Here is a 27,351-nt window from a genome sequence, read left to right on the forward strand (position 1 = left end):
TCAAGTTGCAGGGGAGAGGAGGGGGAAGTGGAGAAGGGGCTCTGGCTGTCAAAGCCCCGTGCGAGGCATGATCCGGCCGGCTGCCCTGTCAACCGCGCACGCTCTGCATTGGGTGGAAATCCGGACATTTACAGATTCCCCCCGGACGCTATTTTTAACTCAAAAAAGCCGGACATGTCCGGCAGAATCCGGACGAATGGTAAATATGTCTCTCCTGGCATCTCCCATTGGCTGTCTTAGGCAGCTCCCCCACTAGAGTGCTGGCTTTGTGGATCACAATCTAAGGCAACTATCCCTCATTCATTGTATAGGATCCTAGTCACTTAACTTAGGCTTTGTGGATCACAGTATTGTCCCTATGATTTGCTAGGCACCTAAAAGTTAGGTGCTACAATGCCTAAGTCTCTCTGGATGTCGGACTAAAAATTTATGTTAGTCACTGAAGTCAGCAGCTATGTCTCTGAATACTCAGAGAGAACAGAGTTGTTGTGGTTTTTTTACATAGATTTTCTCAAAGTAAAACAGCACGTTAGAGATCTGTTGTATGTGAGGACGTGGGCCCTAACACTGTTCCAAGAGACAGCTTAATGATTCACACAATTCTAAACTAAAGAAAAATCTAGGAGGGGAAAGGCACTTTTCAGCTTTCTCTTTTCATATTTCTCCATTGAAGCATGAGGGATCACTATACTTGTAGGAAAATCTCTCATTTTAACAAGGAGGAGGCTATCATGGATGCTTAGGGGAGAGTTAATTAACAGCAATGGGGATCGCGATAAACTGGCATGCATTGTGACTAATTACTTTGAAGATTGTGTATGGATGATGATAATTTCTTTCAGGATATTTTAATAAGACTGCAACCTTATAAAAACAAACAAATAACACAGGGAAAGAGACAAACTACAAAGTTGTTTGTTGAATGCACAGGAACCTAATATAAAATAATACTCTGACCAAAGGAACTGAAATGTTAAGCAAATTGATGTTACACTGCCATCTAGTGGACTCCTAAAGGGTATTAAAGCCTAGTTTTTACAAAGTATCTAACCTTGAGGGTATGTCTACACTGAAATTGAAGGTGTAATTGCATCTCGGGTTTTATCCGCACTAGCATAGCTAAAAGTAGCTATGAAGATGTGCAGCACAGATCCCAGCGCAGGCTAGGAACGTTAGTACATACCCAGGGTTTTGGGTGAACTTGGACTCGAAGCTTGTGCCACCGTGTCTTCACTGTATTTTCAACCACACTAACTAGATTAAAGCTGGTATGGATATGCCTACCCAGCTACAGTCACACCTTAAGGGACAAATTCAGCCCTGGAGTAAAAGTTCAGAATTGCTATTGTCTTTATTAGGAATTACACCTGCTTACTCCAAGTTCTCAAACGTTTTTCTTTTGATCTTTCTGGGGAGTGTAGGGAAGCACCAACAAATTCTATATCTAAAGCCAGATCTGTGTGGACACCTGCCCACTAGAAAATGGACTGAGACTACCAACTCATTTAACATAGGCCAAGGTTTCTTGAACATTTTTTATAACATGGAACACATCTTATTAGGGTATGTCTACACTACGAGGGTAATTCGATTTTACTTAAATCGAATATGTGGAATCGATATTGCAAAGTCGAACGTGTGTGTCCACACTAAGGACACACTAAGGACAGTAATTCGACTTTGTGAGTCCACACTAACGGGGCGAGCGTCGATATTGGAAGCGGTGCACTGTGGGCAGCTATCCCACAGTTCCCGCAGTCCCCGCTGCCCATCGGAATTCTGGGTCGAGCCGCCAATGCCTTCTGGGTAAAAAAATTTGTCGTCATCCGTCCGTCACTAACGCCCTCCCTCCCTCCCTCCCTCCATGAAAGCGCCGGCGGGAAATCAGTTCGCGCACTTTTTTGATCAGTGACAGCGCGGACGCCACAGCACTGCGATCATGGATCACGCTGCGACCATCGCTGCAGTTGTGGCCGTTCTCAACACCTCGCAGCTTATCATACACCTTTCCCTGAGGCAGATGCAGAGTAATCAGGCGAGGAGGCTACGACACCGCCGTGATGGCCTGAAGTCGGAGAGTAGCACAGAGCTGTCAGAAACCACGAGCCCCAGCGCCCAGGACATCACGGTGGCAATGGGTCATGTGGATATCGTGGAACGGCGATTCTGGGCCCGGGAAACAAGCACGGACTGGTGGGACCGTATAGTGCTTCATGTCTGGGATGAATCCCAGTGGCTGCGAAACTTTCGCATGCGGAAGGGGACTTTCCTTGAACTTTGTGAGTTGCTGTCCCCTGCCCTGAAGCGCCAGAATACCAGGATGAGAGCAGCCCTCACAGTTGAGAAGCGAGTGGCCATAGCCCTCTGGAAGCTTGCAACGCCGGACAGCTACCGGTCGGTTGCGAACCACTTTGGTGTGGGCAAATCTACCGTGGGGGTTGTTGTCATGCAAGTAGCCAAGGCAATCGTGAAGGTACTGCTCCCAAAGGTAGTGACCCTGGGAAACGCGCAGGTCATCATAGATGGCTTTGCCGCGATGGGATTCCCAAACTGCGGTGGGGCTATCGATGGGACTCACATCCCTATCCTGGGACCGGACCACCAGGCCAGCCAGTACATCAATAGAAAGGGCTACTTTTCAATGGTGCTGCAAGCACTGGTGGACCATCGGGGACGGTTTACAAACATCAACGTCGGATGGCCGGGCAAGGTTCATGACGCTCGCGTGTTCAGGAACTCTGGTCTGTTTAGACGGCTGCAGGAAGGTATTTACTTCCCAGACCACAAAATAACTGTTGGGGATGTGGAGATGCCTACAGTCATCCTCGGGGACCCAGCCTACCCGCTAATGCCCTGGCTCATGAAGCCCTATACTGGCGCCCTGGACACAGAAAAAGAACTCTTCAACTACTGGCTGAGCAAGTGCAGAATGGTGGTGGAGTGTGCTTTTGGCCGTCTCAAAGGGAGATGGAGAAGCTTACTCACTCGCTGTGATCTCAGCGAAACCAATATCCCCATCGTTATTGCAGCTTGCTGTGTGCTCCACAATCTGTGTGAGAGCAAGGGGGAGACCTTTATGGCGGGGTGGGAGCTAGAGGCAAATAGCCTGGCTGCTGATTACGTCCAGCCAGACAGCCGGGCCATTAGAAGATCCCAGCGGGACGCCCTGTGCATCCGGGAGGCTTTGAAAGCTAGGTTCCTGAGTGAGCAGGGCAACCAGTGACTTTTCAGTTTGTGGACAGAAAAGCTGAACCTGCCCCCGTTTCTTTACCCAGTTCATTTGGACTATCCTCTCCAGTTACATACCCCCTTCACCCCCTTCCCCTTCCCAAAAAATACAATCATTTCTATTTTGTTAATGAACACCGTTGTCTGTATTGCTGTTTTCGCGGGAATATTTTAAACCGGGGACGCAGACTGTGGCGGGGGGCGGGTTTAGTGTTCTGATGCAAATGATGCTTCTAAACTCCCGGAATGACAGGCTCCGCACTGGTGGACTGGTTATTTCAATGGAGCCTGCCAGCACTCCTGGGGGGGACTGTGTGTATGTGTCGGCTATGTGACTTTCTGGCAGGGGGGGTAGGGTTACAGATCCCCTGCTGCGTGGATCTGTGAGCCAGGATAAGGACCGCTGCATAAGATCTGTAACTGCCCTCCCCTGCCACAAAGTCACAGAGCAACCCCCCCCCCGAACATGAAAAACACCTCCCAGACTGACCAGGGTAACCAGTGACTGCACTGTGTATGTGTCCTGATGCTGGACCTGACACCGCCTCTGTACCCTGCTAAAGGTCACTGTCCTGTCCAATTACCAATCCCCTTCCCCCCTCCAGACAGACTCTCCCTCAAAAGAACCTGACTGAAACAGCAATGAACAGAAACAAACATTTTATTGCGAACCAGACATGAAACGTGGGGGGTGAAACTTGGACGGGGGCTTGTGTGAGGTGGGTAGGAAAGGACTTATGAAATTTTGGGGAATGTCAGCCTTCTAGTGCTAGAGCAGTCTGCAGGGGTTGACTGAAAGTTTTAACGTCCCTTGCCGCCCCTCCTTCTTTGGACTTTAGGTGAGGGTGGTGTGGGACTTGGTGGCGGGTGAGGGCGGTTACAGATAGACTGCAGCGGGGCTCTGTCCTCCTGCCTCCGGTCTTGCAGAACATCCACAAGGCGCCGGAGCGTGTCCGTTTGCTCCCTCATTAGTCCAAGCAGCTTTTCAGTAGCCTGTTGGTCCTCCTGACGCCACCTCTCCTCCCGTTCCATGACTGCTCGGTGCATTTGTGACAAGTTCTCCCTCCACTGTGTCTGCTGGGCTGCCTGGGCTCGGGAGCAGCCCATTAGTTCTGAGAACATGTCTTCACGCGTCTTCTTCTTCCTCCGCCTAATCTGCGCTAGCCTCTGGGAGTGTGCTGACAGGCTGGGTTGGGAGACAGTCGCAGATGTGTCTGTGTGAATTGTAAAAAGGGAGTGAATTCCTGAGACAGATAAATGAAATTGTATACAAAGAACCTAGTCTTTCTCTGTGAACAAGACCATGCACTGCACCTCTCACATGCGCACTCAGGACAAGGTCGAATTTTCGGCCGTCGCCTTCAGTGCCTGTGGACTTGCGGTGGTCTTGGAGTGAGCAAGGAACTGTGGCTGGAGACCTGAACTTCTGGAGCGGGCAATAATGGTAAGCCGTAGACTTGTGGCTGCTTAAAACTCCAGCAGTAGCACTGGCCTCCTTTCACATTGAAAGCAATGCCAGTCTCTGCTGCCAGCAATCAGGACAGCATCAACTCTGCCCCTGTCCCACCCCCTCGCGGCTGTCCCAGGGAAAGATCCCTGTATGCTGCCCCTCTCCCTCCACCGCGTGGCTGTAAAGCAGTCCCAATACTAACATTCCCCTCCCTAATTCAAAGCAGGGCGTCATGAGCGACATCACCCTCCTGAGGATCCCGGACACCCAGAAAGAACGCATGCTGCGGGAAAGCATGCAGAAACCGGGGCCGTATGCCGCCATGCTATGTCGGGCCATGATCCCCGAGTACTTGATTGTGGCGTGGAGGGGACATGTCTGCTACCACGGAGGGCCCACTAAGATCGCCCTACCCCGGAACCTCATAAACAGGCTGGAGATCTACCTCCACGAGACCTACGAGGAGTTCTCCTACGAGGATTTCTCGTCAATCCCCGGCCACATTGACCGGATTTTCGCCTAGGTGCACTGGGACTATGGAGTGGAGCGTCTTGGGCCTCGGAATCATGTAGTAACGGACATTGTGAAAATTTTTTAAAATACTTGGGACTAAATTGAGAAGAGCCTAAGACAGAGAAATCATGAAAACCCATTTGTTACCTTTGTAAATATTCCTGTTTTGTACCTGATTATTTTTTTACTAGTTTACAGCACTTTTATAAATATACATTGTTAATAGTATAAATATTACCGTTCTGTTTTAAATAAATGTTTACATGTTTACAGCACTTACTGCTTGATCCTTCCCCTGATTCTGTGTCCGGGGTAAGGGATGGGGACGGTTGGTACGGGATCTCGGTAAGGGTGATGAAGAGCTCCTGGCTGTCGGGGAAATCAGCGGTGCCAGCGCTGTCGACTGCCTCGTCCTCCTCATCTCCTTCCTCCTCTTCCCCGTCCGCTGAGGAACCGGCCGCGGACAATATCCCATCCTCAGAGTCCACGGTCAGGGGTGGGGTAGTGGTGGCGGCCGCACCTAGGATGGAATGCAGTGCCTCGTAGAAACGGGATGTGTGGGGCTGGGATCCGGATCGTCCGTTAGCCTCTTTGGTTTTTTGGTAGCCTTGTCTCAGCTCCTTGATTTTCACGCGGCACTGCATTGCATCCCGGCTGTAGCCTCTCTCTGCCATGGCTTTGGAGATCTTCTCGTAGATCTTAGCATTCCTTCTTTTGGAGCGCAGCTCGGCAAGCACGGACTCATCGCCCCACACTGCGATGAGATCCAAGACTTCCCGATCAGTCCATGCTGGGGCCCTCTTTCTATTAGATTGCACGGCCATCTCTGCTGGAGAGCTCTGCATCGTTGCCACTGCTGCTGAGCTCACCTCGATGTCCAAAGAGGAACTGAGATTCAAACTGCCCAGACAGGAAAATGAAAATGAATTCAAATTTTCCCGGGGGTGTGGCTGGTCAGAGCATCCGAGCTCGGACTGCTGTCCAGAGCGTCAACAGAGTGGTGCACTGTGGGATAGCTCCTGGAGCTATTAGCGTCGATTTCCATCCACACCTAGCCTAATTCGATATGGCCATTTCGAATTTAGCGCTACTCCTCTCGTTGGGGAGGATTACAGAAATCGATTTAAAGAGAGCTCTATGTCGATCTAAATGGCTTCCTGGTGTGGACGGGTGCAGGGTTAATTCGATATAACGGCGCTAAATTCGACATAAAAGCCTAGTGTAGACCAGGCCTTAGATAGATAGGCCAAGATTCTCACCCCCACTCTGGCCCCTTTATGTTGGGTAGAAGGGCCAGAGCAGCATGAAGGGGCTCTAAAAACCCTGGTTCCTCCTGCTGTGGGAAAATTCCACTGGTGCAGTCCAGAGATTGGAGAAGTCAACCTTATGGCTCCCCTTCTCTCCCCGCTGAGGTCTGCCTCGCAAGCTTTGGCATATGGGCGAGGCTGAGGCAGGAAGGGCATGACAGGGCTATGTCTCTTAGTGGTGCTGCACAGTGACAGGATCTAGTCTCTTCAACCATCCTACCCTCCAATTCACCCTCCCATAACAACACTGGGAGTTTTACAGCAACTGCTTACATGAACAATTAATATCAGGAAAGTATTTAAGATATTTTTATCTATATTTGATTCCGCAGCTGGAAATGAGGAGGATCCTTAGCACCATCTGGCCAGGCAGTTCTCTATGGACCACAAGTGAGTGCTGCCCAGACCACAGTGTGGGAACCTCTGATATATAGGCCACAAAAAGCTGTCAGATGGAAATGACTTTTGGTCACTACCTACCCGAGCTAATTAGATACAGAGATCTGGGTCTCAACTCTGCAATGAGCTCCACACAGAAAGACCCATGAAATTTCACACAGGTGCAGGGGTCTGCCCACACAGAGATAGTTGCAACATGCGAGCCCTAGAAATTAATATAAATCATGTATTAAAAATCCCCTGATCCATCCAGACCCCTAACTAACTGCTTCTATTGTCATGTCCTGTAAAATAGATTAGAACATTTATCATTTGCCACACATTATAAAAAACCCTAAAAAGTAAATGCATTCTCTCTGGCACTACACAATCAAACAAACTGGATGAGCTCAATGGGAAACCTCTGTGTATTTATTCAGATTCCACAGAAGGGCAAATGGTCATAGCTATTCATGACATTCAGATTTTCATTCTCTGTGAAACAAACAAACTGAAACCAGTATGACACACTGAACTTGGAAAGAGAAATACAGCTAGTATTGAGACTGAAAATTGTTTAAATCAATGTAAAAAAGGTCACAACATCTATTTTTTAAACTAAATGTTTGTGCTCAGTGGGCTAAGTTATAATTATGCAACCTAAAACCTTTCAGTGTGATTTCTGGTGCAATTATAATGGTCTCCACAAATAAACCCTATCCGTTAGCTTCTGACAGAAGGAAAAGATCTGGTGAAGGGATTCTTTACAAATCCTTCAAACTGAAGAAACTGAAGAGAAAGAAAACTCAGACTGAAGCATAAGGGTACACAATAGCAAAAGTTCTTCAACTGGTTAAATGGAAGGAGTGGCTCCATTGTTATCCCCAGGGATAGCATACCTAAAGCAAGGGACAGATTAAAAGGATAAATAAACAAAACTTGAGTTTATCAAATCACAGCCTTCTTTCACTATATCAGCCCATTCTAATTATCAACATTTCCAAAAGCAGTTATGCCATTTTTCAGAGATAAATTTCCCCTGACACTTTAATTCTTTTTATAAATGCAAACACAGCTTTATAGAAGTAAGTGCAATCATCAGCTAAGATGAGTTTGAAAGAAAACACATACACTGCAATTTTATATTATTGTTAGAAAATATTTATATAGTGCTATAAATGTACATGTGTATTACAGATAACCACGCATTACCTGCCACAAGAAGTATACAAACTAAGGCCCTAATCCTGCAAAGACTTATACATGTACTTAACTTTAGCATTTAAGGAGAGGAGGCTGTCCAATCCCAGTTGCGCTCCAGCCATAGGAATTATACCTAAGGACAGATTTCATGATGCATGACAGAAAGGGGCCACGACCGAGACACACTGCAGTGCAGGGTCAAAGTGAAGGAGCTGCGGAATGCCTACCACAAGGTGCGGGAGGCAAACCGCTGCCCAGGAGCTGCGACCACGAGCTGCTGGTTCTACAAAGAGCTGGACACGATACTTGGTGGCTCCCCCATCTCCACTGCAAAGGCTACTGTGGATACTTCAGTGCCTCGTGTACCAGTCGAGCGTGCCAGGAGAAGGAAATCTTGGATGAGAATGTGGAAGGGGAGGGGGATGCAGAGGTCCGAGATGCATGCAGACAGGAGCTCTTCTCTACCCCAGAGGAGGCTAGCCAGTCACAGCTGTCAGATCTTGGCGAAGTGCAAATAGGAGAGGAGGCCCCTGGTAAGTGGCTTTGATTTGGGGATCGCTGAGGTGAGTTGTTGGGAGCAGGAGGGTTGCAGAAAGCAGGCTTGTGTTTGTATGATGGGCATACCACCACATGCCTAGTCTGAGCAGCAGAACAGGCTGTTGATTGATTCCCTCACTTCACGGGAATCTGCCTCAGAGATCTTCACGAAACTCTCATGGAGGAGATACTGTGCAATCCACTGCTGCAGGTTCTTTGGCAGAGCTGCTTTGTTTCATGCCCCATTACGGGTAACTTTCCCATGCCACTCAGCTGTCACTGGGGGGTGGGGGGAAGAGGACCATTGCGGCACACAGGCGAGCCGCATAAGGGCCAGGGCAGAAGCCACAGTCTTGGAGAAGACTCTCCCTTGATTCCCTGCTCACCTTCAGCAGCGAGACATTTTCCATAATGAACACAGCCTGTGGAAAATGTGGGGACAGGAATGATTATAAGGCCCCCCCTACAGTGCTGGCTCTCCCCAAGAGCCACGTGCCGAGTGTACAGTACAAGTCTGGAACACTGATTTCCCCTGCCCCTGAGGTTACTGGGGGTATTGTGGCTCCTGTGTGTTTGCCTTGGGTCAGTCAGTTAGTGACAGGTATGTGAATAATGGCTGTGTTTTAAATCAGTGGCCTGTGTGTTGCAAACAATACTGCTTTTGTAAAATATTGCATTTTGGCTTCACAGATATGATCTTGGGAGCCCAGCCTCTCTCTTTGTTATCGCCGGCTGAATGGCTGCGCAAAATTAGAAAGCGGCCATGAAGAACTGAAGAGGACTTTCAGCATGAGGTCATGATGAACTGCACGGCCGAAAAACAAGAACTGAAGCAGTGGTGGGACAGCGAGAAGAGGGACCAAAAGGAGAACGTGGTGCACCAGAATGAAGCCACGGAGTGGCTCTTAAACGTTATGGAGCGCCAAGTGGACATGCTCCAGGCACTGCTAGCACTGCAAACTGAGCAGCTCCGCGCCCGCCCTCCTCTGCAGCCGCTGTCGCAAAACTCTTTCCCATGCGCCCCACACACACTGCCAACACACTCTTATCAACCTCCTGGCCCCAGTCTGTACCCGCTGCATTCCACTCCTCCCCCGTCACAGTCCAGCCCTGCGGACTCCCAGTACTCACTGCACTCAACACCTGCCCCTCTAAAGTTTAGCCCTGCTGAAGTACAGTACCCGCTGCACTGTACTCCAAAGGAGAAGGTTGGATCTGATACCTGGACATACACAAATCTTTAACCGTCCTGGAACCCCACCTCCTCCTGGGACCTTCCCCCATCCCCCTCAGTGCTGATGTATTTTTTTGTTTGTCTCTCTCCTCCAGTTGTTGTTTTTTAATAAAATAATTGTTTTGGCTTGAAAGCAATCTTTATTCCATTAACTGAAAGCAAACAGAGCCCTGCAAAGCAACAGGCAATTTTCTTAAAGCTTTGTAGTGCATCATCTGCACCAATCACAATCACCTCCTAGCATTACAAGCACTGCACTCCCAGGCATAGCAACAAATACTAGTGGCTTTCAGCTTCAAATTGCTGCTTCAAGGCATCCCTGATCCTTATGGCCCCACGCTGTGCCCCTCTAATAGCTCTGGTCTCTGGCTGTTCAAATTCAGCCTCCAGGCGCTGAGCCTCAGCGGTCCAGCCCTGAGTGAAGCTTTCACCCTTCTCTTCACAAATATTATGGCGTGTACAGCACGCGGCTATAAGCATAGGAATATTGTCATCAGCCAGGTCCAGCCTCCCAAATAGGCAGCACCAGCAGCAGGGGCGGCTCTATGTTTTTTGCCGCCCCAAGCACGGCAGTCAGGCGGCCTTCGGCGGCATGCCTGCGGGCGGTCCACTGGTCACGTGGATTCGGTGGTGTTTCTGCGGGTGATCTACCGGTCCCGCACCTTCGGCGTACCCGCCGCCGAATTCCCGCCGAAGCTGCGGGACCGGCGGACCTCCCGCAGGCATGCTGCCAAAGGCGGCCTGACTGCCGCCCTCACGGCGACCGGCACGCTGTCCCCCGCAGCTTGCCGCCCCAGGCACTCGCTTGCTGCGCTGGTGCCTGGAGCCGCCCCTGACCAGCGAGCCTTTAAATGTCCAAAAGCACACTCAACAGTCATTCTGCACTTGCTCAGCCTGTTGCTGAACTGCTCCTTCCTGCTGTCAAGGTGCCCCATGTATGGCTTCATAAGCCAGGGCATTAAGGGGTAGGCAGGGTATCCCAGGATCACAATGGGCATTTCATCTTCCCCTCTGGTGATCTTCTGATCCGTGAAGAAAGTCCCTGCTTGCAGCTTCCTGAACAGGCCAGTGTTCTGAAAGATGCATGCATCATGCACCTTTCTGGACCAGCCTGCGTTAATGTTCGTGAAACGCCCACAGTGATCCACAAGCACCTGGAGAACCATAGAGGAATACCCCTTGCGATTAATGTACTCGGTGGTTAGGTGGTCTGGTGCCGGAATTGGAATATGAGTGCCATCTATCACCCCTCCGCAGTTAGGGAAGCCTATTTGTGCAAAGCCATCCACAAGGTCATGCAGGATGAGATTAATGGTCCTGCACACTTCCGTCAGCATGAGTCCAATGGTCGACTTTCCCACTCCGAACAGGTTAGCGACAATCGGTAGCAGTCTGGTGTAGCCAGCTTACACAGTGCAATTGCCACATGCTTCTACAGCAACAGGGCAGCTTTCATTCTCGTGTCCTTGCACTGCAGGGCTGGGGAGAGCTCATCACAGAGTCCCATGAATGTGGCTTTCCTCACCCGAAAGTTCTGCAGCCACTGCTCGTCATCCCAGACGTACATGACAATGTGATCCCACCACTCAGTGCTTGTTTCCCAAGCTCAAAAGCAGCGTTCCACTGTGGTCAGCACCTCTGTGGATGCCACAAACAATCTCGTATCGTAGCTATTATGCCTGGTGAGATCAAAGTCGAACAACTCCTCTTGCCTTTATAGTTTAAGGAATAACTCTACTGCTACTTGTGACGTGTTAGTCAGAGCGAGCAGCATATTGGTCAACAGTGCGGGATCCATTCCTGCAGACAAAAGAGGCAGAGCAGAGCACGCAGTACACAAACAATTGAAAGATGGCCCCAAATGGAGATGGAAGCACAGAGATTGCTGGGATGTGAAGCAATGCATCACGGGTCATTGGGACAGGACCCAGGATCCCCCATGACCCCCCCTGCCTTCCCACAACTCTTAGCAGCAGAAGAGGAAGAGATACTCTGTGGGATAGCTGCCCAGAGTGCACCGCTCCGAATACCACTGCAAGTGCCGCAAGTGTGAACATGATATTGCACAGGCAGCTGACAGTGTGAACACAGAACAGCGGTTTTCCTTCAGTGCTCTCTGAGCAGCGCTGTAACTGCCAGTGCTGTATCTCTGCCAGTGTAGACCTACCCTAGTGGATCCAAATAAGACAAGTCTAACACAAGACAAAACACAGGACAATACTTCAGGAGGAGAAGAAAGAGGAATTTACTAATAATTAGAAGAAGGGAAGAAGGTTACTGTGACCCAGGGACCTCCTGGTGCCGACTGGCAAAGGGCAGAAGGGTGCATAAGGATTACAGGGATCCCCTGGATCTGGTATCTACATACTAGTTCACCAAAGAGTACCACGTAAGGTCTCTACGGAAAGGCTGTGTCACACTGGTCCTCATAATCATTGTGAATTGCATGCATGAATTATATGTAAGGAGTTATGTATATATGCTGAAAATTATGTTCTTAAAATCTGGGGATTTGGGGCTGGTCACCAAAAATGTGAGGCGCTGGTTTCTTTCAGGCAAAAGATGTTTATTTATCTGTCTGGCTACATGTAACTTGAGTATTGTATACTTCACAATGAATGCCTATTTACAGTCTGAGTAAAGTGCTAATCAAGTAATTGCAAAGTCTCCAGGAGACATTCCAGAAAGGAAAACACAAGCAACAGGGATTATCATGTTTGCAAGTGAAGATGATGGTTTTTGGACTATACTTGTAGGGACAGACCCTCTGCATCTTTACACTGGAAGGCAAGAGGACAGCCTGATTTGTCTCTTGAGTGGAAGATCACAGCCTAGCCTGGCTCCAGAAAGTGTGACTTTTCAATCACTTGATTAGCATTTTACTCAGACTGTAAACAGGTGTTCACTGTGAAGTATATCATCACAGCCAAGCCTGGAAGGATTTTGGTTGAGCTGTTTCTCCATAGATGACAATGTCTTGTTAGTTAAGGTAAGGCTCTAGAAAGCATGTTATGATTTTATTTTATATGTAACCCTTTGTTTCCAACATTTGTGCTTGCTATCATTTGAATCTATTCTTTATTGAATAGACATATTCTTGGTTTCCCTACAAACAAATCTAAGTGCTTGGTGTTAAGTGAAGCTGTGTTCTACAGCATAACAGGTAACCTGTGGTGAACTGATCCTTTGGGAGTAGAGGACCTGGGAATTCTGTGAGTGTCCAGTGGATGAGGAGCAGGACACTGCAGGCAGACACTCAGAGGGCTCGGGGGTTGGTGTTGCCCAGGGGTAGTCAATAGGAAGCCTGCAGTCCATCCGGACCCCCAGAGGCTTCTCAACGGACCGTGGGGCATGCTGGAACTTGTAGCTTCAGCCCCACGGGAGGCACGCAGGGACTGATTGATGCCCCCACAGCAGGGCTGAAGCCACGAGACCCAGCGCGCCTCCAGTGGGGATGAAACCATGAGTTGCGGTGCGCCTCCCACTTGCACCGGGACTCAGGGTTCAGCCCCGCTGGAGGTGCGCTGGGACTCGTGGCTTCAGTCCCGCTGAGACTCATACCAGGACTTGGGGCTTCAGCCCCACCTGGAATTGGGGCTTCAGCCCCACAGGAGGCGCACCAGGACTGAAGCCCCCCATGGGTCTGAAGCCTTAAGTTCCGGCACGCCTTAGGCAGTGCTAAAGCCTCGAATCCTGGTGCGAGCAGAAGGTGCGCCAGGACTCGGAGCTTCAGCCCTGCCGGAGGTGCCCCGGGACTCATGCCAGAAGCTGGGAATCAGCGACAGGGGATGGATCACTTGATGATTACCTGTTCTGTTCATTCCCTCTGGGGCACCTGGCACTGACCACTGTCGGAAGACAGGATACTGAGCTAGATGGACCTTTGGTCTGACCCAGTAGGGCCATTCTTATGTTCATGGGACTCAGGGCTTCAGGCCCACCTGGAATCAGGGCTTCAGCTCTGCGGGAGGCGTGCCAGGACTGAAGCCTCCCCCAAAGGGTTCAAGCCTTGAGTCCCGACGCAAGCGGGAGGCATGCTGGGACTCGGGGCTTCAACCCCACTGGGACTTGGGACTTCAGTCCCGCACTGCTGAAGGCGCGCCGGGACTCACAAACCCCAGGAGGAGCACAGGTGAGGCTAAGGGCACTAAACTGGGCTTTGATGGGTAATTAGGTGGGCAGTACTGGGTTTACAATGGTGCTAATGGTGCCAGGTCCACACTGGGAAGGGGCCCATTACGTACCCATCTAACCCATCCACATGGCCAGGTCTGGCCCCTCGCCCGGGGGAGTCTAGCTCCTGGGCCTTGCTGTGTGCCCAGCAGCCGAGCTCTGCCATGCGGGCTGGGCAGGACTGCTGGCTGCGGGGCCTGTGGGTGTGGCTGGGCCGGACGGGCTCTCAGGGGGTCGCATCTTAGGGGTCTGCCCCGCTCCCCAGCACAGCTCCAGCTATTGCCTGCCACCTGTGGGGCCTCACTCGCCTCCCTGGGTGAAGCTGCCTGGTATCGCTGCAGAGGCCGGGCTGGTCTCAGCCAGTGGGGTTGCGGGCAGCATGCCCTCTGCCCCGCCAGGCAATTGGAACTCCTGGCTGGTCGTGCTGCTGCTCCCAATGGGCCGGAGCACTGCCCAACTCACCCAGGACACTCTGCCGGCTTGGTCTGGCAGACACAGTCACATCCTAGTGGGGCCGATGAGTGTGGTGTGTGAGGCAGGGCATGGGGGAGTGGGTCTCTGGATGGTTTTGGGGGGGTGCTGGTCAGTGAAGGGTAGGGGAGGTTTGTTTGTTTTGGGGTGCTGGGCAGTGAAGGGTCTGTGGGGGGATGCTGGCAGGGGAGGGATGGGGGAAGTCTTTGTGAGCTGGGGTGCTGGGTAGTGGTGGGGGTCTTTGTGGGGCACTGTGCAGTTGTGGTGCTGGGAGTATAAGGGGTGCTGGGCAGTGGAGGTTCTGTCTGGGACCCTGTGGGCACGCTGGGCAGGGGGTGGTGGTGTGCAGGGCGCTGTGCAGTTGTGGTGGTGGGGTCTCTGGGCGGGGGGAGCGCTGGGCATAGAGGACTGGAGTGGGGCAAGGGGGCATCATGGCACATAGCGTGGGCCTGCCCCCAAAGGGCAAGGTCAGGCTGGCCAGTGTGCATCTCGTGGCTGCCGGTTTGTAAACAGTGCTCTCGCACTTTGCTGGGCAGAGCGGGGCACCATGCCCCACTGCCCACTGCTGGACTCTCGCTCTGGAAACCGACCCCCCCAGTATGGCCCATTGCACCCCCGGGGGCCCGCAAATATGTTTGGCGCTGAGCCCACAAAAGGTTAATCAGCCTGTAAGTGGATGGAACTAATGAGAGGGGAGAATGGATTGGGAGGACAGGAGTCATTGCTGGGTATGACACGAGCAGAGGGGGTTAAGAGCTCTAGCCGCAGGTGATCAAAATGACCTTACTGAACACATTTGGGAGAGTGGGTAACACAAATTCTCTCTCTCTCTCTCTCACACACACACACCGAGATTTTGGTGGGGGGCAACTTTAACCGTTATTCCAGCCAGGGGCTACTTAGGCACCTGGAAACGCTAGGTTTTTTTTGCAGCTAATAACGTTTAGAAATTAGCTGACAGGAGCACTGTATCTAATTCCTATGTAAAAAAGGGAAATAAATACACACAATGGGATCTGGGAGTGCAAAAGTCAAAGGACAGATAAAAACAACAACCTGTGATTGTGGTGGCGGCGGGCAGGGAGGAGGGCTGGCTTATGGTTGTTGATCGCCCGAAACTGGCAATAATGTAATACCTGCCCCTTGGAGAAGAAGCCCCATTCGCCCCCGACCTACCCTGGCCCCCGCTGCCACCTGGGGCTCTGTTGCCACCAGCAGGGAGGCTCCGAAGCTGCCCCAGCTGTGGTCCCAGCCTGGGGTGGTGAGGGGCGCAGCTAGGGGCAAGGGGGGGAGGGGCAGCTCAGGACCCCCACCCTAAAAATTGTTCCAGTCCCATGGGCCCTGCCTCTTCTGGGGGCCCAGAGCTAAGCCCCCCCCTTGCCCAAAGGCCTGGCAGCCGTGCCTACGGGTAAGCAATTTAAGTTACTTTCACCCCTGCCCCCATCCCAGCCCCCTAAGTCAGCTCCCTGAAAATGAGCAAGTGAGTGAGGGTGGGGAGAGTGAGCGAGAGGGAGGGGGATGGAGTGAGAGGGGGCGGGGCCTCAGAAGAGGGACAGGACCAGGGTGTTCAGGTTTTGTGCCAGTAGAAAGTTGGCAACACTCCCCCTTCTCCCGTCCACTGCCCCGCCCCCCAACAGCGCTCCGCCCCCTCCTCCCGCGGGCGGGGCGTAGCACTGACGCGCAGGGCCTGCTGGGCCGGGATAGGCGGGGAAGGAGGAACAGGATACGATTTGGGATTGGGGGGTGGGGAGGCGACGGGAGGACGGTTTCACTGACCCCACCCCCTGCGCCGCGCGGGGCTTCACGGGAGGAAAGCTGGGCACGAGAGGGCACGTGACCGGAGTCGGTGGCTATTTATAGGCCCGCGCGCAGAGTTATTGACCGCTCTGTGGTGCTTCCTGGCAGCGCGCAGCAGGACGGCTGCAGGGTGAAGCACGCGCGGGAGAGGAGTCGGGTGAGTCTGGGGGCTCTGGGTCCCCTGCTGGGCGGTGGCGGCTCAGCGTCTTCCGGGCGGTCTCGCGCGATTGGGGGTGGAGCGGCTCGCGCTCTGCTGCGGGACTGGCTGAGTGTTCGGGTTTTGGCGGGTTTCTCTCGCCAGGTTTGGGGAGGGGGCTCGGCGTTTTCCGGGCGGTCTCGCGGGGTTGGCGGTTGGCGCGGGCTCGCGCCCTGCGGCGGGGCTGGCCTGGTGGTTGGGGTTGGGGCGCGCTGGGATGGAGCGGCTGAAGCCGGCGCAAGAGGCCAAAGGGCACGTCAGCCCCTGTCCTCGGGGGCCTGGCCGGGGACGTAACCCTGCCACAGGGGGGCGGCAGGTGGGTCGCGGTCCCGCGGAGGCGGGGGGTGTCCTACGGGGCTTTCCGCTGCTTGCGCCTGGCGGCTTGCGGAGCCTCGGCGGGGGCGCCGCATGTCCAAGGGCTCTTGTCTGGCTCCTGCCCTGGAGCCCGCGGCCCGGTTTTGGAGACGAGCAGCGGGCGGGTCCTCCGGGCTCGGAGCGCTCGGGGGCTGCGGTCCCCGCACAACAGCCTCCGCGGTCCGTCTCACACGCGGGGTTGCGGGGCAGGGTCCGTGCGCCTGCCCCGAGGAGCCCCTCCGTGGTGTGAACGGGCGGAAGGGGGGCAGCAGGCTGCTTAAACGTGCCAGTGGCACGTACCGTTTTGCCCATTACAAGAGACTGTTGGCTGCGACGGGCTCATGAAGCTGAGCTGGGGAAGGTGGGAGCCCATGGCTGGCTTGTTCTGGCAGACTTGTGCTTTCTGCTGTGACTAATAAATTTGCTTTTCTGTGTCTTTGTCTCCCTTGGTATAAAACACAGCTTTGTAGTCAGATGAATTTCAGTATGAAGCAGAAATTGGATGCAGGAAAAGCCTCAGGAACTATAAAGGTTTGTAACCTGACTTAGCATTACTTAAGTCTTTAAAGTGTTATATGAAGATAAAAATAAATAGATCAGATTGTAATGACAGACTTTGCGCTGTTATCTGTAATCACTCCAGATGTAGCTCAGTTCTTTAGATCCACACCATCTTATAATGCTAACTAAAAAGAGATCATGTGACTTTCTTATCATGAAAGATGTCAGATTGATGCTCTGGAGACTCAGTCCTTCTGTTTTATTTTTTGCAGAGCAGATACATAGTTCAGAGACACTGAAAATATGCCATCCTGGGGATAAAGAATTACAAACAGCTTGGCCTGCACTGAGTTTTCTCCCAGTGCTTCAATGATCTTTTAAGTATGTGCGCTTAGTTCCAGGCACATGTTTGTATATGGCAAATTTCAAATGCTACTAACCTGGATCACACTTGAGTTGGTGACCTACTGGCTTTGTATCTCGTTGCCAGTTCCCTATACCACCCAGTCAATATAAAGCTAATTATACTAGTTTTACAGGTTTTTATCATGCAATAATACATAAAATAGTATAACTGATTAGAGAACTCTTCCAAGTCTGCATTTCCCAGCCCTGTAGCTGGCTTCCCCTATTGGCATGGGTCTTAAACAGCAAAGAAAATAAACCACAAGAAATAGGGGGCTTTAGAATCAGTTCCATATGAGACTACTTACATTATGAAATTAACTCATTTTAAGTTAGGTTTGATCCCTCTAAACTAAGATCCTTATTTAAAAAAAAATCTGTTTTGCAGTTTTCTGAAGCAATGCTCTTACTTTCATGCTGGGGGAAAAATCATTAGAATAAGACTTAACACATGAAGTTGGGCACTTGACCATTGCTTTAGTCTTCAGGTAGTATTTTTGGATGTATACCACAGCTAATTCAAATATGCTGTGCATATAAAATTGTTGCTAAATGCACAAGGGGGACCAAGTTATTAAATGTCTGACTTGTGAGTAGAACAGCCATAATACTAATCTTCAAAAAATTCCCTACATTGGAAACTCTAGAGCATGTAAAACTCAAAATGTGGTGCCTAAGATAGGAAGTTGCTGGGTTATTTTTGTGACCTCTTTAAACTGAGTGGGGATTTCAGATGACCTTCCAAGGTCAATGTCCACCCCAGAGGAAAGGGCTGTCTTCACATTGTGCTTGGCTTTATTAGGGATTGTAATATGCTGTGCTGTTAGTACCCTACTACCAGTAACATTGTTTTAATCCTTTTTTCAAATTTGCCCAGTATGTAGTCAGTCTTAAATCCAAATCTAAAACAAATAGTTTTATTTAGAGACTTTTTACTCTTAATATAAGAGTAGATCAGTGATGTACCTAATACAATATTAGTGTAATCCATGGAGTATCCAAATTCTGGACAGTTCAGAACAAATATAAGACTTCCCTAAGAGCCTGTAGCAGTCTTGACTTTATTTGGTGTGCTGGGTGAAGTCCTGGATGACTCAGTCTGGGGGAAGACATGGGGGTAAAAGTCACCTAGAAGTAATGTGGGTATTCTAATGTTGAGTGGCACTTAATCCTATGTTCCTCATTCTGCATAGTGCAAGATCTGTATTCTTGTCATCCCTGTCCTTCCCAAAGAAACTTACAGGAACTTTAAAATTGCTCAGTGTTGTAGGGTGTGAAGACTAATCCTGTACCCTTAAAGTCAGTTTTAGTGAAAATGATCAGACATGTCCATGACTATACATTTATTCTTGGGCTCATCTTAGCGAGCATATGGCCATGATCTTATTTTAGTGTCTGGCTGACTCACTTTTGTGGATGCTTCACTGGTTATCTCAAATATGAAGAACAATGGGTTAACTTAAGCACCTGGCATAGTAATAACTGCATTTTGCCAGGGGAACATTGACCAATCATAGTCTTCAGTAGTTGCAAATAGTATCTGTAATGCTGGTTCCCACAGTAGTTGGCATTTGTCCTCATAGTTCAACACCAAGATAATTGGTGGCAGAAATTTTACCGTGGGAAAGGTGAACTCTTGTCATGTGAAGTACAGTGTGAATCAGTAACTTTCTCACGCTTGTATGGTATTGTGTTCTTGCTATCCCTGTTTGATTGTCTACCATTGTTTACTGTCCCATGGTGGCAGTGTAACTAATGGTTTAAAAAGCTTTAATGCAGGAAATAGGTATTGACATAGGACAAGGAAAGGTGATAAATATTCTGTTCCACAAAACAATAGCCTTCCTGGATCAGCGTGTTATGCCCCAAGCAAGGAAATTCTAGACACCTCTTGATGAATGGTTGAAGCAGAACTTCTGTTAAATGCATACAGCCCTTTAAGAACAATTTACATATAGATAGTAAAAAATGAACCATACATAATTACCTGTGCATGTTTTCCAGTTTAAACTGGTGAAATCACCTTGACCCAAAAAAGTATCACTCTAATATCTCAAAACAGTTGTCAAAGAACAGAAGCATTCATCTGTGGTGAATGGCTAGTATAATTTGCGAGTTTAAACAGAACACTTGCACTATAATAGCTGAATTGGGAATCCAGTTAGAACACATCTGCTACCTGACCTGTTTAAAATAGTTCCACTTTGTAGTGTAAATGAGACCGTGTCTTAACCAAGATAAGGCTTATGCAGGTCTTCAGCATTTTATAAAACAGTTAAGATCCAGCTTTGCTATAAATACAAACTATATTGTAATTGTAGTATAATAAACCCTAAACTAGATTAAAACAAAGCTTGTTAATCCTGTCTGTAGGAAAGAAAAGTGGATTGAAAGTTTAATCCATTACCTTAATGTGGCATGAGAAATTTCATAAATTACCCTACTCCATCCAGGAGTTTAACTGATTTGTATTAAAACTTTCTCTTTTCAAGAAGTACTTCACAGACAGTGCAAACTCAGCCCCAAGACGGACTCTTAAAATGATTCAGCCTTCAGCAGCAGGTTGCCTTGTTGGCAGGGTAAATGAAGTAAGTACTAAGATGTAATAACTCTACAACAGGGGTTCTCAAACTGGGGGTTGGGACCCCTCAAGGGGTCACGAGGCTATTACATGGGGGGTCGTGAGCTGTCAGCCTCCACCCCAAACACCTCTTTGCCTCTAGCATTTATAATAGTGTTATAAATTAAAAACATGTTTTTAATTTATATTTAAGGGGAGGTCTCACTCAGAGGCTTGCTATGTGAAAGGGGTCACCAGTAGAAAAGTTTGAGAACCACTGCTCTACAACACAATCTGTAACAGTAACTAAATGCTATCATGTTTAATGTAGAAGGGCTAAAGTACTATAATCAGGTCATAAATTGCATATGATGTCCATTAACTAACAAGCAATTACTATACAGTTTAAGCTACATCATTTAGCTTTGTTGAATAGTAAATCTAGCATAAATATTTCAAATACTTTGAAAGCACTTGAGGAGAAATTCTTGGTCATCAGACCTATTCTGCTAGTGCAAGAAAGCTGTCCGAGGGCTGCGAAAATGTTTTGTGAGTTAAGTTTTTCTTGTTGGCAAGAAGTTGTGCCACACTTGAAATACAGATTACCTGTTGCTTATAGGTACAGAAGTTTGGGGGAGGGATAGCTCAGTGGTTTGAGCATTGGCCTGCTAAACCCAGGGTTGTGAGTTTAATCCTTGAGGGGGCCACTTAAGGATCTGGGGCAAAATTGGTCCTGCTAGTGAAGGCAGGGGGCTGGACTCCATGACCCTTCAGGGTCCCTTCCGGTTCTATGAGATAGATATAGCTCCATATATTAAGTTAAGGAGAAACTCCATCTGTTGCAGTTAGTATAGTTCAGATGAGTTTGCAAGCGTATGAAGACATGTAAAATGTCAAGGAGAAATAGCATCTCAGAAAACCAAACTTATTGTATTACAGCCTGCTAAATGTTCAATCAAAAGGAAACTTTGGAGTGATCAGCTAATTGCAAAGACCTGCAAAGCTGAGGTTGTGGACCCAGAACAGAAAAATGAAAATCTGAAAGTCACTCAAGCTGTTGATCTCATGGTAAAAAGTATGTTTTCTTATTTTAAGAATATAAATACTTATATACTTCAAACAGTGCCATTGCTGGAAACTTCATGTGTATATCTCAATACTACTACTTAATTTTGGTATGCTACTAAAAGCAAGTACACCTCTACCCCGATATAACATGACCCGATATTACACGAATTCGGATATAACGCGGTAAAGCAGTGCTCCGGGGAGGTGGGCTTGAGCGCTCCGGCGGATCAAAGCAAATTCAATATAACGCAGTTTCACCTATAATGGGGTAAGATTTTTTTGGCTACCGAGTACAGAATTATATCTGGGTAGAGGTATAATGGGCTTAGAATTGTTAAATTGGCCCTTGCCAACATTAGGTAGCAACACTTAATCATTTTAATGATCACATCCTCTTAAGCATCATTCACACAGATCTATGCAAAGTTTAAAAGTTTGACACTGTCACTTAAGGTGACTTGGCCAGCAGTATGTGAGGCTCAAGAGCATTTCAACTTTGGGAATTGTACTTTAGTTTAGCATGCTGTCACAATTCAGGCCATATTACCACTTGCCAACCAAGCCTGACCCAGTTTTTTTTAAATATTCTAAACTAGAAGAGAGGAAAATATCTGGGTTCAAGCTATGTGATTGGTGTCTTGGAAGTGGTCAGCCTTTGCTACTTTTAGCGAGCCTATTCTGCTGCTACTCATTGCAGAAGTGGCTATGTTCAATATGTCTTGCAGTTGGGACCATTCTACAGTGCATGTTGTGACACTTATTGAAGCGGCTTCAGAAAATGTTCTTATGTCAAGCAAATTAGTATAACCCTGAATTTGACCCAGATGCCAAATCAAATGTCTCAAGTTACTAAAAGCTCATTTGTTAACCACTTCGGTGGTTTTTAGCAGGTCAGAATGGGTTGTAGAATATTGAAATATGGAACTCTTATATTTAAATTTACTCTATTTTAATTGGCTTGAATTCCAGGCTTATTTACATAAGAGATACACGAGAGATTTTTTTCATATTAAACTCTTCCTGCAGAAAATCCTCCCTCTCGGTATTGGAAGGAAGTGGCTGAAGAGAGGAGGAAGGCACTGTATGAAGTGCTTCAGGAAAATGAAAAGGTAGTGCATCAGGTTAAATACCTTTTCACTTTTTCTCTTGGCTAGTCCCTATATAAAACTTCATCTTTTTTTTTCTAGCTGCACAAAGAAATTGAACAGAAAGATGGTGAAATTGCCCGTCTAAAAGAAGAAAATGATGAGCTGGTATTACTTGCACAACATGTGCAGTACATGACAAACATGATTGAGGTAAACTCACATGACTGGTTTTAATCCATAGTGTTACACATTCCACTGTCACATCACAGGTATCAAATCATGACTTCTGTTTTGAGTACATTTTTGTATTCTGTATAGAAAAAGTACCTGATCATAAGGTCAGTTTACTATGCTGCAAGTGCTGGACACCTAGGTGAGTGAGTGACTTAGAAGCAATCACAATGTAAGCAATCTAGGGAAATCAACTTTGTCTTATCAGCTTGTCCAATCCATATAACAATGACCCTTCTGATTGTAAGGAAGGAGATGAAGTTTCTCAGCCTGGACGCATACCTGGCGTAAGACACTGCATTGAAGGGTGGTATCCACCACCACATGTAGGCAGAATGGGCCAAAGAGAAGGCAGGAAGGGACTCTGCCTAAAAGGTAGACAAGACGTCACACACACAATGATGAGATCAGCCTGGGGGTGTCCCAGGACTTCTTGCCTTTCAGAATTCTCTGGGGCTTTTTTCTAAATGATAAAGTGACTGGCTAAATTCTTCTGAAAATCTTGTTCCTTGCCTTCTGCCACTTTGTCACCAACGGGATTAAACCAGGAGCCAGAATTACTTACAACAAGGTAGAACTCTAGGGGAGCCTGTTGAAGCAACAAGGGGCTCAGAAAGCTTGAGGCACTGGTTTTATGGACTAAGGTAGTTGGACTCCCCAGACCCACAACCCAAGAAGGGGGTCTCAGACAAGGTCTGTGCCAGTGTGCCTTAGCTAGAATCTGTGGGTCAACCCCCCAGACCTAGAGAGGATTAGAAGCATACCAGGGCCCAGGATTGGGTCCGCTTTCAACACACTCCCTGACCAGAAGGACAGGGCCAGATTGTAACAGTAATTGTTCAGCCAGGTGCTGTGGCTCTTGGAAGGTAAACTGTGGGTGATTGAAGCTTCTTCAGACTCTTGGCTGGAGTGCTTCCAATATGAAATTGGGTGACAGATGAGTTATCCAGTGACTCTATCTGATGGGGACTCTGAAGTTGGAAGTACCCCTAAAAATGGTATTTGTGCTGATCAAGATTGAGGACTTCAACCTAGGAATCTTGATGAATTCTTTCAAAGGCCTGGTCTAAACATTTGCACTGACATAACTAAAGAGGTCCTACCAGTGGAGACCCAATGTGGACATTTGTATATCCGTATAGCTTGTACTTGTAAGCTTACAGGGACAAGCTAAACTGATAAGCCAAGTTTAAATCAAGATAGGTGCTCGCACAGGGTTTTGCACTGATTTTTAACTAGTCTAATTTGTGTATAGACAAGCCCTGAGACTGAAGTATATGCACAGTGGTGCTTCTCCAGTTGGATAATTCAACTCTTGTTATAACCTTTCTTGTACATAGATTTATTCCTTCCACATTTATTGTCCTATAAGATTATAAGACCACCCCCAGAACTACTGTAAGAGGGATAAAGGAAAAGCTTTGCTCTGAACTGATGTGAATAGTGAAGGTTGCCGTTATTCATAATGCAATACTTAAGTTTGTCTAAATGGGGCCCAACTTCAGATGTTAGCTGACTCTTGAATGCTCTAAAGCTGGCTGTTATAATGTCTGATAAAGAGAAATAACTTAAACAAATTGTTCTGGGTTACTTAAATCTTCAAAACTGTGCAATCTGCTCCTCTAGGACCTAGGACCAAGAACCAACAGGTCAGTACTGAGCTTTTTGCTTCTGGCTTGGCAGCTTGTTAAACTATTTGTAAAGCTGACATCATAAACTTTACTTTTGTCACTGCAATATATTGTGTGGAACTAAGGAAACAATATTAATGTGGTATAGTAATAAACTTAATCCCAAACAGTACATTATCAAAAAGTTCATCTCTTGGTTAAAATACTTTGCCTCAGCTGCCTGGAAAATCTGGAAGACCTTAATATCAGCAAGCCAGATGCAACTTGCAATTGTAGACTGCATTTTTGGGGTGAGACCTTCTGCTTTTTAGTAGGCAGGGTTTTTATCACTCAGACACATAGCTAAGCCATCAAGTGATAAGGTTAATACGTGACTGATCAGTAAAACTGAATCCATTTAGACTCCGCACTCTAAACTTAGTATCAATATTTTCTATGGAAATAAAAGTGCATCCTTATAGAAACACACAACTTAACACATCCTTAAGAATTCTCTTCTGTATCTTTTAGAGACTAACTGGGCAGGCACCTGATGGCCTTGAGTCACTGAAAAATCTAGACTTGGAGGAATTTGAGCAGGAGGATGAAGAGAGTGATTCTGAGGGTGATGTAGATTGTGATTCTGAAGAGTTGCCTTCACAGGTCTCATGTGATTCTAGGGAGAATGCCACTGATTCATCTGCAGAGAAAGCTAGAAGTCTGTGAAAACAGCTTGGCAAACTTGAGTGGCCAGTGTGCACATGACTTCCTATCTTAATTGCTAAATGACTGTTGGAAGAATATACTGCCAAAGTTTACCTCAGATAAAAGTTATAAGTCTTGTGGAAGCTTTAAAAGTTCACAATGGGTTTTAACTGGTAATATGTAGCAATGGAAATAGCTGTATACTACCTAAACAAGGTATTACAGACTGAATTTGGTCACTTCTATAAAATGGAAATACTATGTATTTCTAACTTGTGTAAATAGTATCTGTTGCTTTGACATGAGAATGTGTACTTTTTAAATAAACTAAACTCTACCAAAACACTCTGCCTCTTAAAACATGGTGCATGGGGGACAGATTAAGGTATCGTACTCTGGGAGATATAGAAGTCTGGCAGTCACTGAGCAAACATGAACATACAGCATAAGCACTTGATAAAGTGATACTTAGTTAATGCCTCATGGAACTGCTCAGTGTAATACAAACTTAAGTACTGTATAACTGGTTTTAGAACTTCTTTTGTCTCAAACTAGAATTAAAGGTTAACCATTCTCTAGGCAAGCCTTTATGGATGAATTGTAAAATCTACAGCTGGACTATTAAGATACAGGATCTAGTTATGGCAGTTCTGTTCTGCCTGTAGAAGGGCTTGGCAGCATCAAGCTACACTCACATAGGATTTTCCCGCTGTCTTTCGTGATGCGAGTTGTATAGGCTACAGTTGCAGTTCTGGCATGTAGTGAACTCCCAACAAAATAGCTATTTGGGGAGTATCTTGCATGGATGGTGTTATGGATGGATTAATTTAACTCCATTGTCCCCTGCCGTTTCTGGCAAAGACTAAGCTGCATGAAGAGGAAATCTACAAATGATTTCTGTGGAGAAAGGAAGATAGGATAAATATCCAATGGGAACTAGTGTTGATACCAGACACCTGTAATCACTTCCTGCATCTTATCCTAATAGATACTCCTGAATCCAGGTACAGCTTGCGTACACACTTCTCTCCAGTGTTAAAAGTAGTTCAGAGTATTCACTCTTCTCCAGGAAGAGGAAAACATAGCTATTTACCTAGTGGGTTTTTCAACACACATGTTGGGGGAGGGGTACTGGCCTTTCTAAAAGGGGGGGGGGGAAATGGTTGAGGTCAGTGTGAAAACAAAAAAAAAAAAAAATCATAATTGTATTATGTCAATGAGTCAAACCTCATTAGTCCCTACCCCAGGGCACTAACTTGTTTGTACAACCCTTAGTGCAGTAGAGCCCAACCCATTAGTTGTGGATACTACTGCAATATAAATGCTTAACCAGAATAAAAGTTTGTACATTCTACTAACAAGGGACCACTCTGAAATGTAATTGACTTTTGTTAGAATATTTGCCAATTGCCCACATCTAAAAAACTAAATCTGACAACTAAGTGGTAGGTATAAGTGATGGTGAATTTTTAAAATAAGATTTGTATTTTGCCTAAAAATAAAAACTCTAGTGCAGTGGTTCTCAACCTGGGGCCCAATCAGCACACAGCTATGGCTCATGTAACATCCTCAGGGCCATACAGCTGGTTGGTTTTGTGTTTACAGTAACTCCTGAAAAATGCCACTTCAAGTAAAATAAGTGAATCTAATTTCCCTGTAAGAATTAATGTAAATGGGGTGTGTGTTTATTTCCCGGGAAATTTTTTTGCCAGGCAAGACTATTTTATACACCTCTACCCCGATATAATGCTGTCCTCGGGAGCCAAAAAAATCTTACAATGTTATAGGTGAAACCGCGTTATATCGAACTCGCTTTGATCTGCTGGAGCATGCAGCCCCGCCCCCCCGGAGTGCTGCTTTACCGCGTTATATCCAAATTTGTTATATCAGGGTAGAGGTGTGTGTATACAGTAAGTATTAAACAATTTAATACTGTACACAGCAATGATTGTGAAGCTTGATTGAGGTGGTGAAATAAGAGGGTGGGATATTTCTCAGGGAATGCCTTACTGTTAATGATCCAGCACTCAGCTGAGCTCTCAAGGGTTAACACAGGGTTAATGTAGCCTAACACTCTACAAGGCAGCACAAATGGAGGGAGGGGAGACAGCATGGCTGCGAGAAACAGACACAGAGTGTGGAGTGTGTGAGATGTGCATTGCCCCTTAAGTACACTGACCCTACTCTAAGTACATTGCCTTTTTAAGTAGATCAGCAAGGTGAGACAGCAGCTGCTGCCAGCAAGCTCCCTCTGTCATGTCCCCCCTGCTCTGTGGAGATGTGGGGGTGGGGAAGGAGGGTAGGAGTGGGAAGCAGGAGGACACCCTGACATTAGCACCCCC

At 47.7% G+C, this 27,351-nt stretch overlaps 1 protein-coding gene across 4 annotated transcripts; it reads left to right on the plus strand.

The window, feature by feature from the left end:
* Window positions 1–16,320: 16,320 nt before the first annotated feature.
* GMNN (geminin DNA replication inhibitor) lies at window positions 16,321–26,110 on the plus strand. Of its 4 annotated transcripts, none has more exons than XM_024217931.2 (7): window positions 16,321–16,448; window positions 17,304–17,372; window positions 20,243–20,335; window positions 21,247–21,382; window positions 22,402–22,484; window positions 22,563–22,673; window positions 24,836–26,110. In XM_024217931.2, exons 2-7 carry the CDS (start codon window positions 17,316–17,318, stop codon window positions 25,028–25,030), a joined length of 675 nt encoding a protein of 224 aa, XP_024073699.1. In that variant the 5' UTR covers window positions 16,321–16,448; window positions 17,304–17,315; the 3' UTR covers window positions 25,031–26,110. The 4 variants fall into 4 exon arrangements, with proteins under 4 accessions (XP_024073699.1, XP_024073696.1, XP_024073698.1 ...); XM_024217928.2 differs by having other exon boundaries at window positions 16,322–16,448; window positions 20,240–20,335; XM_024217930.3 differs by having other exon boundaries at window positions 16,340–16,421; window positions 20,240–20,335.
* Window positions 26,111–27,351: the final 1,241 nt, after the last annotated feature.

Source organism: Terrapene carolina, unplaced genomic scaffold (genome assembly GCF_002925995.2).
Source record: "Terrapene carolina triunguis isolate 2854851 unplaced genomic scaffold, T_m_triunguis-2.0 Scaffold58, whole genome shotgun sequence".
NCBI classification, from domain to species: Eukaryota; Metazoa; Chordata; order Testudines; family Emydidae; genus Terrapene; species Terrapene triunguis.

Coding starts and splice junctions, on each gene's coding strand:
- GMNN (XM_024217928.2), top strand. CDS start 17,316: ATGAATTTCAGTATGAAGCAGAAATTGGATGCAGGAAAAGCCTCAGGA. Junction 20,336..21,246: donor TTGTTGGCAGGGTAAATGAA/GTAAGTACTAAG, acceptor ATTGTATTACAG/CCTGCTAAATGTTCAATCAA. Junction 22,674..24,835: donor ACATGACAAACATGATTGAG/GTAAACTCACAT, acceptor TGTATCTTTTAG/AGACTAACTGGGCAGGCACC.